Below are 19,927 nucleotides of genomic sequence, written 5' to 3'. Positions count from 1 at the left end.
AGCAGCGCCAGATCGACCTTGCTCTAACCTTTTCAACTGTTGAACGGCAAACAAGGTAGCAGCAACTCCCATCTTTTAACGTCTTTTGGTATGACGCGGCCGGGGTTTGAACCCACGACCTCCCGATTGTGAGGGCAGCCGCTCCACTCACTGAGCCAACACATCGGTAAACGCAATAATCGGTAATAGCGTAGATTCAATAGTATGGACAGAGTCCAACAAAATTTCTGATGATTCGATTCCGTCGCTTAATAGCTCTCACATCAAGGTCCTTATATACATAGTTTCAGCATAGATACATAGGAGGTGTGTCTATTCAATGTGTGTGTGTGTGGGGGGGGGGGGGGGGTGGTTTCCCTCAATAATCTTTAAGAACTCCAATTTCTCCTGCAGCTTTTGCCGGCAAAATTGGCATCTCCGTTTTCATCATGGAGCTGACGTCGGTAGACAGCATATCTGCTTCGTTAGCTACCTCACTGGTTGAACTCGTGGATGAGCACCGAAGCAAGCTCCACACACGACGTCGTAAGTAGCCTCGCGTCAAGACGTAGAGGACAGGGTTGAGAGTCGCGTTGACAAAAATGAGCAAGTTAGAAAGGATATAGAGCGCCATGTGAAGGATCACGTCGAAATGATAGTAGCGCCCATTCTGAATCATAATCCACGTCGCCATGTAGTAGGCGTGCCAGTAGCCCCAACAAATCATGAACGACAGCGAAAAGCTGCCCACGACGGTCAGAAATCGAAGCTTCAGCGTTATATTTTGATGGCTGACCGACGAATCCTGCAAGCGACGGTGGGCGGCCGCCGCCCGTAAGGTCAAACCGATGGAGACTGCGATGACCAGCAAGGGAACCAGGTAGGCCAGCACAAGGGCTGTCGTGCTGAACTTGAAGGCAGCGGCTAGTCCCCAAGTTATGTCAATCGGTAGAGTGACGACCCCTGCGAGGATTCCCACTGCATGTACCAAAGGAGTGAGGTGTTGAGTGCAGTGAGTAATAAGCGGTGCCAAACTATAGTCACTTGGTAAATTCACATCAAAGACTCCTTTAATTTGCATGGAAATCACCAATGACTTTTATCCTGTTTAATGTAATGCCTAAGTCTTTTCTAAATATAAAATTGTTAGCATGTCCTCTGAAATCCAATTCTAATGACTACTGCTGATGTAAATATGATAGTTTCAATAAGTTTTCTTATCACAAAGTCTCATCACAGAGGCGTTTAAAGAGCCTATGCAATGCCCCCACCTGCATATGCCAGGGGCGGATCCAGGAATTCCGTAAAGAGGGGGCGCGTTTACAAAATTAAAGGGGGGGCGCACGCACCCCTCCCCCCATTTTTTTCTTTTTATTTCTTTTGTTTCAACAAAAAATAGAGGAGGGGGGCGTGCGCCGGTTGCGGTCCTCCCTGGATCCGCCTCTGTGTGCGTTCCCAAATCTGCGGTAAAGGTGTACTTTTCGCGCGACGAAATTCGGCTCGAGATAATTCTGATTCTGATTTTATTTATGAATTTCTTTTTCATACATAAATGAAATACAAAGTCAAATGAACAAACAAATTAAGCACAGTATAAATTGAATCTGACAGTTGAAACAAATAAACGATTAATTCAAATATTCAACTTTATCCCCTGACACAATGCAAAACGAAAATAAACAATTTTTTGCATACATTTATGCAAACATAAGTTACAGTATATCTCTTGCTCAAAGACAAATCAGGCAATTCTTGATGTACAGAAATTCAGGAGACCATCATCATAAGCAAGCGCTTGACGAGGACAATGGCCTCAGAAATGATTGTCTAAACAATACAACATTGTAAGAATATAACATACATTATACGTCACCACTCACTTAGTGGCGATAAGGAGAAAGGGAGGGAAGAATGAGGGGGAAAAAGTGCAGCGGTGCGCATTGTGCAAGATATGTTTGCGTGGAAATGAGTTGTGAATATGTGTTAATGTTCATGTTTGTTGAGTATATACGTTCAATTCGGAGCCCTTACTTTAACTATAGAAGTGAAAAAAATAAAACAGATAAATAGCAACATGCTCTAATACTCAGATACATATTAAGTTAACATCATATCTTTAAGATGTCTTTTAAATAAATGAATAAAGTTACATTACTTATGGTTATCGGGTCAAAAATTCCAAACATCAGGACCATGATGTTTTAACGATTTTTGTGCTAAAACAATTCTTGGGTTTTCAAGATGATAATCAGATGAACGGCGAGTTGGTTAGGAATGAATATTGAAATTAGGAATTACGAAATCATTGAACTCCAAGGGAAGTTGGTTGAACGTGTATTTGTGCATAAAAAATTGCCGTCTGAAAAGTATGAATCTCATTAATCTTCAATGTTTTTAATTGAGAAAACAACGGGTCAGAGGGAGATAAGTAGTGGGAGTTTGTAATCAACCGCATAGCTCATTTTTGTAAAAGTAATATTGAGTTTGTTTTAGTTGTACCACAATTTCCCCACACAATATTACAATACGTAAGTTAAGGTAATATCAAAGCATGATACAATATAAGCAAAGATTTCTGAGAAACCAAGTTTCTCAGGTGGTATAAAATTCCGATGCCTCTAGAAACTGAAGTACAGTGTATGAACATTGTGTAAATGATCATTCCAAGACAAATTTGAATCAATGGTAATACCTAAGAATTTATTAGATGTCTTTTCAACAATTGGCTGTTCGTCAATATAAATACAATAATCAGTACAATTAATATTCAAAGTATTATGAAGCTTAAATCTCACAAAATTTGTCTTAGAAATATTAAGTGACAGTGTATTACATAAAAACCATTGAGATACTTTACTTATCTCCAAATTTGATGTGGTAATAAGACTTTCAAATACTTTATGAGAATAAAAAATATTTGTATCATCAGCAAAACGTATAGCACTAAGAGACGAGGATGAATTTATAATATCATTAATATAATCAGAAAAAGTAGAGGACCCAATTTGGGACCCTGGGGGACAACGCATGTAATATTGGATTTGGAAGATTCTGAAGAATGAAATGCTACATATTGTTTTCTGTTGGATAAATAATCACAAATCCAGGATAGGGCTATACCTCGGATACCATATCTCATCAGTTTATTAATCAAAATGTCATGGTTGATATGGTGTCAAATGCCTTTGACAAATCCATAAAAACGCCAATCAGATGCTCTTTATTCGCAAAACATTCTGTCACCTTATTCAATAATTGGACAATAGCATAATCAGCAGAGTGTTTTTTTTTTCTGAATCCGAATTGGTTAGCGACAAGCAAATGATTGGTATTTAAGAAAATATACAACCGTTTATGAATAACTTTCTCCAGAATTTTACACATACAGGGTAATATGGAAATCGGTCGGTAATTTGTCAAAAGTGAAGGATCGTCTTTCTTAAAAATCGGAATCACTTTAGCTATATTAAAAGAAGTAGGACATTTGCCGGTACAAATAGATAAATTAAAAATATACGTAAGAGGTTTAACTATACTGAAAATAATTTTTCTTCAGTAGACACACACAAAGTCCGTCATGGCCGGTTGACCTACAGACTTAAGATTTCTAACAATCTGAAGTACTTCTTCCTCATCTGTTGGAGTATGAAAAAATGTCATATGGAAATGATGGGGAAGATGCTTTGTAAAATTAATATTAGAATTATTAGCAATATTTGATGCTAATTTTGGACCTATATTAGTAAAATAAGTGTTAAATGCATGGGATACTCTTTATCATTGTCATAAGATACTGAAACATTTTCTTTATCATTTTTACCTGTAATTCCATTTACGGTTACCCATAAGCCGTTCACATTATTTGAGTTATTTTCAAATTTCTCAGAATAATACATCTTACGTGACAACCGAATAAAACTGTTCAAGTTATTTCGATATTTTTTACACTTATCACAATTATTATCATTTTGATTAACAATTACTTTTTTATATAATTTATTACGAATTTTTATTGAACGCATTATTCCCTTGGTAATCCAAGGGTGCTTATTCTTTCTACTGAATTTCCTTTTAATCAGTGGTATGTTCGTATTATAATAAAACAAGAACCTATCAAAAAAAAAAAAAAGATTACATGCCTTATCTGCATCTGATTAAAAAAAACAACAACACATCATTCCAATATTCCTGGTAAATCAGATATTAAAACTTCTATAATCTCATCCGATTCTTTCCTTTACCACCTGTGTGTTATTTTTTTTTGTATTCACCATCAATTCTGAATGTAGTGAGATAGTGAAAGTGCACGGGCAGGTGATCAGATACATCATAATAAAGTATACCATTGATGAACTTGTTTGTATCAATACAATTCGAAAAAATATCATCCAAAAGTGTTCTAGAATTTTGCATTATTCTCGTGGGATTTTTAATATGAGAATGAAAAGCAAATGATGTAAATATATTTAATAACTCTAAAGTTAACGTATCAGATTTCATCATATCAATATTGTAATTACCCATAAAATAAATTTCTTTATTTTCATAAGTAACCATATTCAAAACTTCCTCAAGATGGTTTAAAAATATATTTGCTGCATTATGAGGTGGTCGGTATAGATAACACCAACAATTCTGTTTCTATGTTTTTCATTAATAATTAACAAATCCTCACAGCCTTCAATATGAATATCACTTCTAACCTTAAACCGTAATTCATTATTGACATAAGGGGCTACCCCACCACCTCTACCAATTTTACGATCGAAACGAATCACTTTATAATTATCAATATTAAATAGGTTAGGGGAGGTGTGGCGTAACCATGTTTCCGTTATACCTATTACAGAAAAGGGAAAATTTTGAAGAAAGAAGTGATTCCAAAGACTCAAAGTTCTTGTTTAAACTTCTGGCATTCCAGTGAAATAAACTGAAGTTGTTAGTCGAGTTTGTTCCAAATTGTATAGGGTTGCTTCAACTGTCATATGCAAGATTACCAGTTCGGTTCAATTTGTGAAATGATACTTGTATTAAAGTCAGAAATGGTATAATATCTGCTTTGAGTTGCTAAATTCTGGTCAAAATATACATCACTTAAATCCGTAATTGTTATATGAAGGTTCATTAAAAGAGACATTATGAGGACCAGGAACGTTGTATGTAACGTGTGTGTGTGAGAATGGGTAAGTGTGTGAGTGTTTGTGTGCGGTTGTACGTGTGCGTGTGTGTGAACGTGTGTGGAGTGTATGTGCGCTGATGGATGTGTGGGAGTGAAGAAGGGTGCTAGGTGCGACATGATAAATCATCATGGAACTTCATTTTATGAATTACAAAATTAGCGATTGTTTTGCACATCTCAACTGAATTACTTTCAATGAAACATAAGGACGCTCCATAGCGATCAAAAAATACGTACAAAAAAAAGGAAAAAGCTCAATTTCGAATCGAGCTCTACTGGTCGAGAAGATCATAACAAACAAAATCAGTATTATGATGTAAAGAAACTTGTCATTATAGCTGACAACTCGCAACAATGACAACAGAATAATGATTACTTAAAGGACAAGTTCACCTTCATAGACAGGTGTGTTGAGTGAATGCAGCAATATTAGTAGAACACATCAGTGAGAGTTTGAGCAAAATCAGACAATCCGTTAAAAAGTTATGAATTTTTGAAGTTTCTGCTCAGTCACGGCTGGATGAAAAGACTACTATAGCTTGTGATGTCACATGAGTACAACAATATAAAGAAAGAATAAAGAAAATTCAACATATTTCCATTTTTCTCGCATAACAAAAGAACACTCGACTTCTCTCTTTCAGAAGGCAGGGGGAATAATATTACCCTTAACATACGTCAGTAGCAAGTCGAAGAACTGTGCACTTTATTTAAAAAGTAAAGTTTTGTGAAATTCTCTTTTTATTTTCCTTATATAGTTGTACGCATGTGACATCATAAACTGTAGTACATGTAGTCTTCTCTTCCAGCAGTGACTGCGCAGATACTTAAAATATTCGTAACTTTTGAACGGATTGTCCGATTTTCCTCAAACTTTCACTGATGTGTTCTACAAATTGCTGCATTCTCTCAATCCTTATGTATATGAAGGTTGACTTGTCCTTTAATATCGTTTAACATTTACCCAATCTCAACAATAATCATTTAATTATGTAAGGACCTTTAAAATATATTTCTTTTTATCTAGGTGTATAAAATTCAAATCAAATACAAAAAAAAGAAGAATAGTCCATTTAAAACGGAAAAGATCCAGAATAAAAGAGCAACAAGCAAGGCATGTTGAGATCTGGTGTGACATGGAATAAATAACCAACAGGGGAGTTTCACTATGTGTTTAAAGATCGTGCATACCGTGTAACTCTATGCTGCTCACAACAGTAATTGAAGACTTAATGAAACTGGTCCACTGAATGGCGGACACCAGCTGTATAATATACAAACACGGACAAAGGGACGGTCCCCGGTGGGAAAAAATACAGAAGGGAATACAGGAAAACAGAAAAAGAGGAAAAACCACTGCATGTGCGAAAATTACATACTAAAAAATCACTGTAACCACTCAAGTGGAATTGTTTGAACCAAAGGATTATCCAGCCAAAGGCTCGGTAATGAAAAAGGAGTTTGCATGATTTTGCTATTCATCCAGACATTTCATTCTTATAAAAATGTATTTCCTTTTCCTTGGAACCTGAGAAATTTAATGAGGGCGTTATCAAAATGTCTTGAAAATTGTTATAGCCAGCTGGAAGGCAACCTCTCCCTTGTTTGTAATGCTTCCATGTACTTAAACAAAGTCATTTCATAGAGGTTATATGACAACCCTATATATCTTTGGCCCTGCGCGCAGCTGAGACTAGATTAATGAAATTACGACCTCCAAAGCAAGAACAGAAATCAATTAGCTAAAACGAATGACTATGACGTAGATGTGACATACCAGCCCAGATGACTCCGCAGACGATGCGGGCGTTCTTTATGGTCCGCCAACCCAGCCGGCCAGCTGGATCGGCGATGACGAAGTAACGATCGATTGCCAAGACTGTTATGGTGAGACTGTTGATCGTCAAAATCGCCTGTTAAAGTGAAGATCGTCCAAATAGTCCACAAGGGTGATTTAGATACACTCCCATGGTTTATACAAGTTTTGACTGCATTTACATAAGCTAATGAATCTGCAAATATACATACATTGTACATACATACATACCCAGACTATTTTTCACAATTATTGACTATATGACTCTCTTTTTTTGAGGGGGGGGGGGGGGTTAAAGCAAGTATTCAATTTTAGCAAAGTGACTAAGTGACTTATTAAAGTAAAACAAAGCAATCCAAATAAACGGTGGGTCCCACCTTTTATTAGAATTGATTTGTTTTACTTTGTTTTGGATATCTCAGTCATTTCAAAACAGATTTTCATAAAATAAATTTCGAATCCCTCTTATAATTACTTACTCTTTCATATTTCATAAGAGGGTTCTCATTATCTCACAAAAAGAGATGAAAACCTGAAGCCGCATCTAAACCAAAATCATACCATCCCTTTAGATTTACTGAGATAAGCATATGTAATGGTTATTCAGGCAGTATGTCCCCCAAAAATGACAATCGGATTTTCGCATTGATAACACCCAATATGATGAAACTGTCCTAATGCTATTTCAGGGTCTTAAAATATAACACTTTAGCTCTATTTTGCAGAAAAGCCCATTCAATTTGGTTAAGCGGTCACAGAGAAATGTGGATTGTTGTAAAGCATGTCATGAGTCTGATTCTTATAAATGCTGCTTGCCAGCACATCCATACCTGACATCAAAAGTGGTAATTGGGAATACATGTATCAATAGAAAGAGATTGTTAATACATTGTACATTTAAAGCAAAATAACGAAATGGATGCTTTCCCAGTAAGTGTTAATTGTCGGATCATTCTGGTCATCTGGTTTATACACATTCGTTGTTCATTGTTTGTTTGAGGAAAATCGGACAATCCGTTCAAAAGTTATGAATTTTTGAAGTTTCTGCTGACTGAAGGCTGGATGAGAAGACTACTACAGCTGATAATGTCACATGCGTACAACAGTATAAGGAAAATATAAAGAGAATTTCACAAAATGTACTTTTTTTAAAAAGTGCACATTTTCTTGACTTGTCACTGACGCATGTTAAGGGTAATATTATTCCCCCTGCCTTCTGAAAGAGGGAAGTCCATCATTCTCTTATTATGTGAGAAAAGTGAAAATATGTTGAATTTTCTTTATATTTTCTTTATATCGCTGTACTCATGTGACATCATCAGCTGTAGTAGTCTTCTCATCCAGCAGTGACTGAGCAGAAACTTATAAAGATTCATAACTTTTGAACGGATTGTCCGATTTTCCTCAAACTCTCACTGATGTGTTCTACTATATATTGCTGCATTTATTCAATCCACATGTCTATGAAGGTGAACGTGTCCTTTAAGTTGCTATCCATTCCTTCCTCTTTCACAACACCCCTCCCCACCTCAATCTCACACTCAGCATGCTCAGCGCTCCGCTATATGCTCCTTTGCTCTGGTAGTGCCTTTTACGTCTTCTGTGGGGATGCAAGAGCTCTAGTTTAACAAAGATTCCATTTTCAGATGATATACACATGTATCGGATCTCGATGCCAGAAAGGGGACTACTCCCCCCTAAAACCCCGAGAGTAGAACTTGGGTCCCATTCCATAAAATATGTTATAATATAGGATAGCAACTCTTGCTGGAATGGCAACTCCCATAGCAACAGTCAATCAGGAAGCTGGATTCGTGTTGTTACCATGGCAACTGTCATTCCGGAAAGAGTTGTTATCACATTACCGTTTTATGAAATGGGGCCCAGGACCAAAACATAATTATATCTCTGTTCTCTATAGAACTGCAGCTTTCAAAGACAGCGATAACAATTAGGCGTACATGGATCATATCCACGAAATTCATTCACTCGTATCCCTAATCTATCATAATACCATTATTATGCAAGAGTAATAATGTGCGTGTAAACTGGTAATAATTCAGCTAATCCTATTCGCCGCCCCCTCAAAAAAAAAAAAGGGGGGAGACAAACTGTGCTGTCCAGTCCAACAAATCATTAGCACAGAATGTATAAACATTCATTAAGCGGTGCGTAAACTTTCTGGGTCATGAAAATGTCCCATCACTAACCGTTTGTGAGCCGAAAATCCCTTTCTGAATTGCCATGTCCCTGTAGATCGAAAAACCACGAAAGGCGTAGAGACCGTAAGCTACTGTTGCAAAGCCTCCCCAAACGAAGAGGAGGATGAAACTCGCCACGAAGAGGTTGATCACGTAGACATTGTAGACGGCTCTCATCATTTTCTTGTCTCGCAGGATGACGTAGAGCACGAGTGCGTTGGCCAACAGGCCGATGACGGTTACAGGCAGCGAGAAGGAGAATCCAACCTTGAATGTCGTGTTTATGCGCCTCATTAAAGCCTCGAAATCGGCAGAGTCGAGACCGTTGTAGGAGCTGTCGTTGCTTGCCATGTTGGGTTCGACAAGTTGTTTGATGTGGGATTTGCTCTAGCTGTTTTCCAGTGAATTCAAACCTTTCTTTGCCGCTGCACGCTTTGAGGTCCCAGTGTTTTAAATCACTGCAGTGTGCTGAGTGCTCGCGATACCAATGCAGTTAAGTGGAAACCTGCGTAGCGGCGTAGTACACTTAACTGGCCTCGGAAATGTTCTCCAACATTTCCTTTTGAGGTCGTGTGTTGCGACCACTTCTAAAGGATACCCTTTTATTTTCCGCGCAACGAGGAAGCATGTGATATCAGCGTAATACTCAGTATACTATTTATCAAAGCAGAGTGGATATTTCAAGGGGGCTCATGTTGGGTCGATACGGTTGTTTTTATGGCTTGATTATCTACATTTATCACATAATAATGTGTGTGCTAGCATATTTGATGCATGCAATATTAATCGTGGTTTTACACTTGCTAAAGAACGAGTTACTGTAATGACGTTTCTCAAATGCATGGAGTCAGAAATAAGCGCTCACTTATGTTAATAGTTAGGAATGATGAGTCTCCATAGCCAGGGCTCGACACTAACGGTGGCCCGGTGGCCCGGGGCCACCAAAAATGAAAATCGGGCCACCAAATTTCAAAAAAGGGCAAATTTGGTGGCCCGCCTCGGGCCACCAAAATTTTTTGAAAAGTATGTCAATAAATCCGTAACTTTTTGCGCCGGAAATTAGCAGTTAAATTTGTTCAAAGGATGGATGAAAAGGACTGAATGAATGCCTGAGAGTGAGTGTTGCAAGTTTGTTGAAGTTTATTTATGAGTAGATATGTCCAACTTCTAATTCTTACTATCATAAATCTTAAATATTTGACTCATTTTAAAAAAAGGACTTTTAATGTTTTTTATTGTTGTTTTTTCGGGTCACCAAATTTTTCTCTCGGGCCACCAAAAATTTGAAATTTAGGATTTTGGTGGCCCCATCGGGCCACCAAACAAAAAAGTTAGTGTCGAGCCATGCCATAGCGATCGATAATTGCAAGCGACATATTCCATACAATAAACAGCCTTGTCACAAATGACACAGCGTCTGCGAATCAAACACAAAACTATTGATCCGTTGTCAATGCAAGGAAACAAACAAACTTTCCCCTTCCCCCTCCCTTCCCCCTCCCTTCCCCTCCCCATCCCCCATACACTCATTGTGTATAGGGTTATTTTTTTATTATTATTTTACGTTCAACATAGGTTTCCATTCTCAGCGAGCATGTATAGGCCTATATTATCAAGAACATTATATATATCTGTAGTTGTTCTTGCGACGCTGTAAACTCTTTATTCGTTGTATGTGTGAGTAAAGAAGCCCGAGTCAGACAACCCATCACTTCGTTGTTCGCTGCTGTTGGCTACTGCAGGGTTCATTAGCAAGACTGAACACCAGAGGCGGATCCAGGAATTCTGTAAAGGGGGGGGGGGGGGGGGGGGCGTGACTAATATTTCTGGTGCCACTTCCGGGTTTCATTTCATTGTTTTTCTTTTTATTTCTTTTGTTTTTTACCAAAAATAAAGGGGGGCGTGCGCCGGTTGCGCCCCCCTCTGGATCCGCCACTGGAACACTGACGCTGCATCGCAACTTAGCAAGTCGTTTCTACGAGTTTTCTTAGTTTTCATAATAACTAGATCCATTACCAAGCTAGGCAACAAACCAAAACTTGTTCTTTTTTATCATGTCTGTGTAAAGTTCAAGTGTGACAATGTAGATAATTGAGTATCTGAACATAAGAACGACCCAAGTCCATGGAAGGTCATTTCGAGAAAACTTAAAAAAATTTCATATCTTTTTTATTTTTCCAATAAAACTCTATTTAACTGTGATGGGAAGGTAACATTGTATACACAAATTAGAACATACTTACATTAATTGTGGAGAGGCCATTTTGTGTGATGGACTTGGGTCGTTCTTTGAATCGATACAGTATAGGCTGCTGTATAGATGAAAGAAGCGTTGAGAGAGGGCGCTATAATATGAATGTAAGAATGACCCAAGTCCTGTCCTGGACTTGGGTCATTCTTACATTTATATAAATTTTCACTCATTCATTTCAGGTACTTCCAGGGGTAATTAGGATTTATCATTTATACATAAGATGAGTCCATGCATAAGCTACAATTTCCCATGTCAAACTGAATTTGACCCAAAATTGGACTTGAGTCGTTCTTATATTCAGGTCTTCAATTGGTATAAAAAGGGGACCGAATAGTTTCTGTTTGTTTTCTTTTCCCTAGCTGTTTCTTTTCTATTTCAATCTAATTTAGGAGATGAACAGTAATGCTGCTATTCACGGCGATGTTGCACTAAGATTTATTTGCCAGTAATGACATAATAACCAGTAATAGTAATGATATTGAAAACTATAATGCGCTTAATCTGGTATTTTGAGAATATAACTTTCTAAGATTTGTGTGTTGTTGTTTTTTTTTTCAGGATCAGTTAAACAATGCCACGATGAAGAATACTTCATACGAATATTTTTCCACCATTTGAAGTGCTTTTTTTCGACCTTGATCCCACAATATGTTGAATTCATGAAGGACTTTAACCCAGAAAGAGAATACTTCATTCAAATTTCACACTTTACAACTCCAAATTGATTAAAAGAATAAGGAAACTTCAGGATCATAAAATGTTGTTATGCCACATGGTACATGAACTTGTAATTGCTAATCGTCAGTATAATCTACCAGAGTCGTATGGCTTCACGCCGTTACCAAATTTTCCTGGTCATCGTCTGTTGCCAAAGTTAGAACCAATTTCCGAGTCCTATGTTCCAACACAATTTATAGCTTTTTGTTTTGCTTTGTTTTGTTTTGTTTTGTTTGTTGTTTTTTCCACGTGCTGTGAAGCAAATTGATCACTAAAAACTACAGAGATCTGTGAAATAATCACTTTTCTCGCCCCCTCACTACTTTGATATCTATTTGCATTTGTTTGTTTGTGTGTGTGTTTATTGTCTTTTATTAGTTTGTTTGTTTGTTTGTTTGTGTTTTACTGTTACTGCCCGTATTCCACAAAGGCTGATCGGTGGATTGATCGATGAATGACTTCTTTAACTGGACTTACATCTTTCAGCACGTGGCTCTGTGAATATCGTCAACAACAATTATGTATATAAATTATGCTTCTGTGATAAAAAAAAAATGCTGTCACATATGACAATCTGTGTATGTTTACCTTTTATCTAACTTTTTAAAGGAAACTAGGAAGATGCATAAGTCTTGAGATTATGACTTAGAGGAATAGCTGAAATGAAAACGAGTAAATGGATAGTCGTCACTCATCAGTCTTTGCAGTTAGATTTGATGGAAGGTAGAGATGGGATGTTTTACGATGATGATATTTCTTGAGAACAGCTCACAGGGTGTAAAATATGTAATCATCTTTATTTGACACTATTCAAAAATATTTCATTCATTGATTGTTGCATCATCATCATACATTCACATATATATAGATATATATACAACTGATCACCATGTGATCACAGAGATTACGATTCTTGTTCTTAGTGCAAACAAAGGCCTGGATACAGTCTACCAACAAAACAGCTATTTCGTGTGTCCCTTTTGCAACCCTTATACAATAACTATAGATTCATTTCATAAGCTGATACATACATATATATATATATATATATATATATATATATATATATATATATATATCTCATACATATATATATATATATATATATATATATACACATGTTGATAAGGTAGTCCACGTGTTGGCAAGATAAAAAGATAAGTAACAAAGCTGCAACAAAGTTCATGCTGTATTCACCAACGGTTTATTTCTTCACACAAATTTTCGGGCGTCTCGCCGCCCTTTCTCAAGTGTTGATACTGAGAGAACAATAACAAAATTAAGCCATAACAATATATTGCAACCGTGTTACTAAGGATGCGCGCTTTAACGCATCCATGCTAGGCATCCTAACACCCAGCGCGCATCCTGGCAACAGTACAATGTTACGTCATAATGAAATTACAATGAGTATAAAGCATACATGAAAAAACTTGGCACGACTGATACAGAAGTAATTCCTCTGAATACGCAGCTGCGGTGGTAATGTAAAAGCAGTGCATTATTTCTTTCAAAATTCAACATACACATAAATTAACTTTAATTCTAGTGTATAGATAATCTTTACATAATCTGAAATTATCATGATCAATATAAACATTCGATTTTTTTAAATCAAACTGAATCGTCACACTGATGGTTATGCAAAATATGTGCAAGCAGTTTACCATTCCTTTCAAACTTCAGCATACACATACATTAACTTCCAAATTCTGGTGAGTAGATAGTCTTTAAATAATCTGAGACTATAGCATGAATATGAAATACGTGAAAAATCATATTTTTCTTCTTTTGATTAAATAGATACGTCACAATAGGTCTCGGAGTGGAAAAAAGACTGGTTCCAAGAAATGGTTAAAAGGAGCGTCAGCATTATATCACTCAAGCAATATAATGATAAGATCTATTGCAGCAGGGTAAACGGGAGAACATACAACAATAAGCGGCGCACCTACTTGTAAAAAGTGTAGTTCGTGAGCCATGATAGATCTGTGTTCATGCCCTGTCCCTGGAAGCTTCGTGTGCGGATGATTGTTTTTAGTTCTTTCACGTGTCTTTCTTCAAATGCTTCCATGTCCTTGTATAAAATGCAACATTGCAGATCTGTTAGTGTGTGATTTGGTTTGTTGAAGTGTTGTGCGACTGGATGTTGTGTTTGACTTCTAATGATTGTGCTTTTGTGATTGTTGAAACGTTGTCTAAAATTTGTTGTTTCTCCGATGTAGACAGTCAGGGGACATTGCTTGCATGTAAGGCTGTATACTACATTCTTTGCAGTCCCCTGACGTCGGATGGAGGGTGTGGCCGGAGCCAAGTGTGATATCTGTATCTGTGATTAGGTGAGCGCATATACCCTGCTGCAATAGATCTTATCATTATATTGCTTGAGTGATATAATGCTGACGCTCCTTTTAACCATTTCTTGGAACCAGTCTTTTTTCCACTCCGAGACGTATTGTGACGTATCTATTTAATCAAAAGAAGAAAAATATGATTTTTCACGTATTTCATATTCATGCTATAGTCTCAGATTATTTAAAGACTATCTACTCACCAGAATTTGGAAGTTAATGTATGTGTATGCTGAAGTTTGAAAGGAATGGTAAACTGCTTGCACATATTTTGCATAACCATCAGTGTGACGATTCAGTTTGATTTAAAAAAATCGAATGTTTATATTGATCATGATAATTTCAGATTATGTAAAGATTATCTATACACTAGAATTAAAGTTAATTTATGTGTATGTTGAATTTTGAAAGAAATAATGCACTGCTTTTACATTACCACCGCAGCTGCGTATTCAGAGGAATTACTTCTGTATCAGTCGTGCCAAGTTTTTTCATGTATGCTTTATACTCATTGTAATTTCATTATGACGTAACATTGCACTGTTGCCAGGATGCGCGCTGGGTGTTAGGATGCCTAGCATGGATGCGTTAAAGCGCGCATCCTTAGTAACACGGTTGCAATACTATTGTTATGGCTTAATTTTGTTATTGTTCTCTCAGTATCAACACTTGAGAAAGGGCGGCGAGACGCCCGAAAATTTGTGTGAAGAAATAAACCGTTGGTGAATACAGCATGAACTTTGTTGCAGCTTTGTTACTTATATATATACACATATATATATTATGATTAAAAAAACCGAAAATGGCAATAGATCTAAAAACGCTTTATCCTGGCGAGGAAAGCGCATGATTTAAAAAAACAAGACACCAAGCAGGTTAGTCATCGCATTCTTCATCAGCGACCAGGATGCGATGTGATGTTAGATTAAAATCCGTTTCTGAAGCAGAATACACACAAAGGTATACGTCTGCTCCTGGTCGGACGGATGTCAAAACTAACCTGCCTGTGATGATATGCGTCTAGTCTGGTAGTTGCTGCCACAGTGCATGGTAACCGCGCAGAGTGTCTGTGCGCGTTAGGCGTAGCAACGACGCATCCATGGTCTGGTTCCCTCCATGAAGAGCCAAAGATGAAAGGATGAATTCAGTATTAAAAAACATGACAAAATGAATCCCTGATAGCTTTTCAATGAACTTACATTGCCAACGTCATGCTCCGATTTACTATCACGAAGATAAACGGTTCAGAGACCCACCTCATCTTGTCTTCCACTGACGCAACCTCACACCTCCGGCCCCCAAAGAGACATCCCAGCCAGTAGTTGTGCCTTGTCCGTGATGGAATACTGTATCAGACTTTCCTGATAGTCAACGGTCTTTCCCGTAGTCAATCAGACTTTTCCTGATAGTCAATCAGACTTTACCTGATAGTCAACCAGCCTTTCCTGGTAGTCACTGATCAAAAACGAACAGAAGTGAATGTGATGAAAAAAACCGAAAATGGCAATGGATCTAAAAACGCTTTATCCTGGCGAGGAAAGCGCATTGTCTACCAACAAAACAGCTATTTCGTGTGTCCCTTTTGCAACCCTTATACAATAACCATAGATTCATTTCATAAGCTGATACATATATATATGTATATATATATATATATATATATATATATATATATATATCATACATATATATATATGTATATATACATATAGTATATATATACACATATATATATTATGTATATATATATACATATAGTATATATATGTAACGAGTTGAAAATAAGGGGTTTCCGAATAGGATGGGCATTATAAAGGGAATAATAGGAATTTAGAGGGTCAGGAAGAAGATAGGGCAAAGCACAGGGTGAATGAATAAAGGGTATAAAAGGGAAGGGAATAAGGTTCAGACAGCGGGCTTAGGGCATGGTAGGCCATTGTAGGGAATCAGACAAGGGAATAAAGAAGAAGGACATTTGATAGACATCAGGTGATTTTTAAGGGGATAAAGAAATATATAGGACCGGCAGGATGTTAGGAGTATATGTTTAATAAGGAGGGGAGGTGTTTAATGAGAATATTGTGGTAGTGCGAGTTAAATCGGGAATCCTACTGGAGGAGTAAGTTAAAGGGCTCGTAGCGAAGCTAGGTTTTGTTTTATAAATATTAGGAGGAAGGGAGAGTGTCAGGTTGGGTTCGAAACGCAGGTAGGTTACGCAGGTGAGAGGAGAGGGTCAAGTTGGGGACAGGTAAGCGGATTGGTCGAAAGAGGGGTGTCAATAATTCAGGTGTGGAAAATTAATTAAAATGATTGGATAATGGAATTGTAGGAGGGATTTAAGGGTTAGTTTAAAAGGGCATGCATTGTAGGGAGAAGACAGAATTTTCAGGAGAATTTTGGAGAAGGTTGGAGATTTTTGGAGAGATTTGGTGGACGGAACTTTCGGCACCCCTTTTGGGGAAATTCCGCCCAGATTTCTGCACACATTTTGGGAGAGACTTCTGCGAGCAATTTTTGCGAGAACTTTTGCCCGGTTTGAGAGAGAACTCTGTCAGATATTTAAAGTTTAGCGAAGATGAAGTCCTCAGAGCAGCAGAATTGAAGATGTAGCCCGTTGGCATAATTTCCTTCTGAACGTTTGTGGGGAAAGACCGCGTTTGGCAACACACAGGTGGACTGAATTGAATTATAGCGGGGCGTCGTCCTGAACAATGATTGATTTTTGCCAGACCATTTATTAATATGTAGTGCCGTGGGCCGAACTTTAATTTCTGATGTGGGGAACGGCTTGTAATTTCGAATGACGATATAATTAGCGGAAAATCGGAATCTGATTCGAATGGGAACGCCTGTCCGTGCCACTGTCCGACGAGTTGTGTAAAAAGTGATTGTGAATTGTGTACAACCCCCACCCCTGATGCCCTCTAATATCCCGATGAGGCCAAGGAGCAGGTGAAGCGAAGCCCAGACTGCCAGATCGACGCAGCCGCATACCAGCCGTCAGGGAGATGCTGCGACGAGCCGCCGGTGCGACGGAAGCGGTACGGGTCGAAGGCGACGAAGGCAGCCATCAGCAGAGTTACATGTAGCGCCAGCGAAAAGGACTGAGCGAAGGAAGGACTTTCGTACATGACTGCAGTTATCCACGGACAATTTCCCCTCCCAATTAACCCCCCCCCCCTTTTTGCACTTGCACCCGAAGCTGTATGTAAGTACAATAACCGAGATGAGATTGTAATGCGCATGCCCAGTTAAATTGTGTAATAGTGTTTGAATCGCCAGTGTCAAGTAATCATTGATAGAAATTGATTGAACAAGAGGAGATTTTCCCCTTGAATAAAAGGCAAATAATTTTATGAATTTGATGTAACGTTTTCTTAATTTTTGTCCGTAAATTAACTTGACGAATTGCTGATGATGTGGCAGGTGTGTCTATTTATACGAGTGCACTAACCAAATCCCCTCGCGTCTTACAGACCGGGCGCGAGCCCAGCCATCCCCTGCCGCTGGTAGCCCCAGCCCAGGGCGGTGAGCTGGGTCGGGAGTAGAGGGTTAGATATATATATATATATATATATATATATATATATATATATATATATACAGTATAATGAAGAAATATGTCATTCAGACCTTTCCTCAGAATAGTAAAACCGGAAGCTTCATTTTGATGAATGGGGAAGCAACGCTATAAATTTCCCGTGAATGTATTCCGACCGTGTGAATGTAAACACCAACCATTGTTCTTGGTACAACAGGGGAGCGTATCCTCCACTGACGATTTTTTTTTTTTTTTTTTTGTGGGGGGGGGGGGGGTTATTTCATTTAAGAAAATCTTAGGGGCGTGTTAAGATTTCGTATAGGCCTACACGATGTTGGGAGACTTTCGTAAAATGCATGACAAAGTTCACATATCATTGTACATTCTGTTGAAAAAATACCCCCCCCCAAAAAATACAGTTTGAATTGACATTATTTTTCAACCATGCAAAATGTAATGACGTTTGCTAAAGGGATTTATATGACTTTCAACAAACTTGGATTGTGGAAGCAGGTCTTGTTGTAAATAAAGTAAATTTTGGGGTTCGATTTAGGCCTAATATTGCCGAGATCCAGAGGCCTCCATGCTCCACGCTGGTAACCTTTGGAGCGATATTGTTGACATTCGGGGCGTTTTTGCCATTTTGGTGCCTTCTTTTGTTCCGCGCCGTATGCACACGAAAAGGCATACTGTTATCGGGACAACACTGCACACTCGTGACAGTGATACAATGTACTATATGAAGCCTTGCCGATGCCTGGGGAATGATGAGTGACATTAGCATTGTAATCTGCATATTTTGTGTTCGATAAGCTAACACACGCGAGTTACGCTCATGCCGTTTTTGTTGTAACAAGACATGCGGACTTCAAAGGTAGTTTACTGGAAGCTACACCGGAGTAATGTTGTTTTCATAATCCACTACCCTATACATTTGAGATACACGTATAATCCTATGAATGTAGCGAAACTGTGATATGCGTCCCTCGATCGTTGCCAACGTCGGATCACAAGAGAGTCCAAATGTCGTATTGCTCGAACTTACCCCATGTTTCGCCTGAGGCTGAGCAACAGAGCGTCCGTTTGCGGTCGCCTTTGCGTAGTCCCACCGTACGACACAACTTGCGCTCACTGCTCTACTCCGTCGCCGATCGTCTCGACGCCAATGATCTCGAACGCATGATCTTTCTGTCGTCGGACGTCATCAACAGTGAAATGGAAAAGGAGAGCATCACTTCAGGGTTCATGCTCTTTGAGATCTTCCTCAAGAGGGGTGTGATAGGGGAAGAAAACATAGACCTCCTTCTGGATTTGCTGGCAAAAATCAGGAGGTTCGATCTGAATAAAAGGGCGAAAGAAAAATGGGGTAGGTACATGTATTAACAAAATGATGGTGGCGTAAAGAACAAGAAAAGGAACCATAACGAAATGTGTTTGCTTCAACTTGTGATGTATCTACACTGTCTATCATATTAACCATGAAAATCTCTTTTGAAGAACATGCATAGAGACTCAAACTTTCCTCTTAAGAGTATTGAAACGTGATTGTGTGTGTGTGTGTGTGTGTGTGTGTGTGTGTGTGTGTGTGCGTGTGCGCGTGTGTGTGTTTGTGTGTGTGTGTGTACTTTTCCGCCTTTTCATGCATTAAAGAAACAGTTTCATGAAATGCAGATAAGAAGAAAAGTTGCAGTGGCGGATCCAGGAATTCTGTACACATGGTAAAGGGGGCAGGGCGCCTTTACAAAATGAAAAGGGGCGAATGCGCCCCCTCCATTTTTTCTTTTTACGTATTTCGTTTGAACAAAAAATAAAAAATAAAGGGGGACGCGCGCCCGGTGCGCCCTCACCTGGATCCGCCACTGTGTAGGCCTAAATTCTGTTGAAGTTTA

General features: G+C 38.3%; 1 protein-coding gene across 1 annotated transcript; it reads right to left on the bottom strand.

Moving 5' to 3' along the window:
• Positions 1–358: 358 nt before the first annotated feature.
• On the bottom strand, positions 359–9,526 carry LOC139711815 (nociceptin receptor-like). The gene is made up of 3 exons (XM_071623666.1): positions 9,185–9,526; positions 6,936–7,071; positions 359–957 (listed from the first exon to the last, which is right to left on the bottom strand). The coding sequence occupies exons 1-3, from the start codon at positions 9,524–9,526 to the stop codon at positions 359–361; spliced, it is 1,077 nt and encodes a 358-aa protein (XP_071479767.1).
• Between the last annotated feature and the right edge of the window lie 10,401 nt (positions 9,527–19,927).

The sequence above is a fragment of the Diadema antillarum genome, unplaced genomic scaffold (assembly GCF_040938485.1).
Source record: "Diadema antillarum isolate AM-2024a unplaced genomic scaffold, OU_Dant_1.0 seq00001705_RagTag, whole genome shotgun sequence".
Lineage (NCBI taxonomy): Eukaryota > Metazoa > Echinodermata > Echinoidea > Diadematoida > Diadematidae > Diadema > Diadema antillarum.
This window is presented reverse-complemented; position numbering and strand designations above follow the sequence as displayed.

Bases quoted from the DNA above. Each gene is read 5' to 3' on its own strand.
- LOC139711815 (XM_071623666.1), bottom strand. From the start codon at position 9,526: ATGGCAAGCAACGACAGCTCCTACAACGGTCTCGACTCTGCCGATTTC. The intron at 7,072-9,184 runs GTTAGTGATGGG...TCACTTTAACAG, and splicing joins GGATTTTCGGCTCACAAACG to GCGATTTTGACGATCAACAG. The intron at 958-6,935 runs GTATGTCACATC...TGGTACATGCAG, and splicing joins CTGCGGAGTCATCTGGGCTG to TGGGAATCCTCGCAGGGGTC.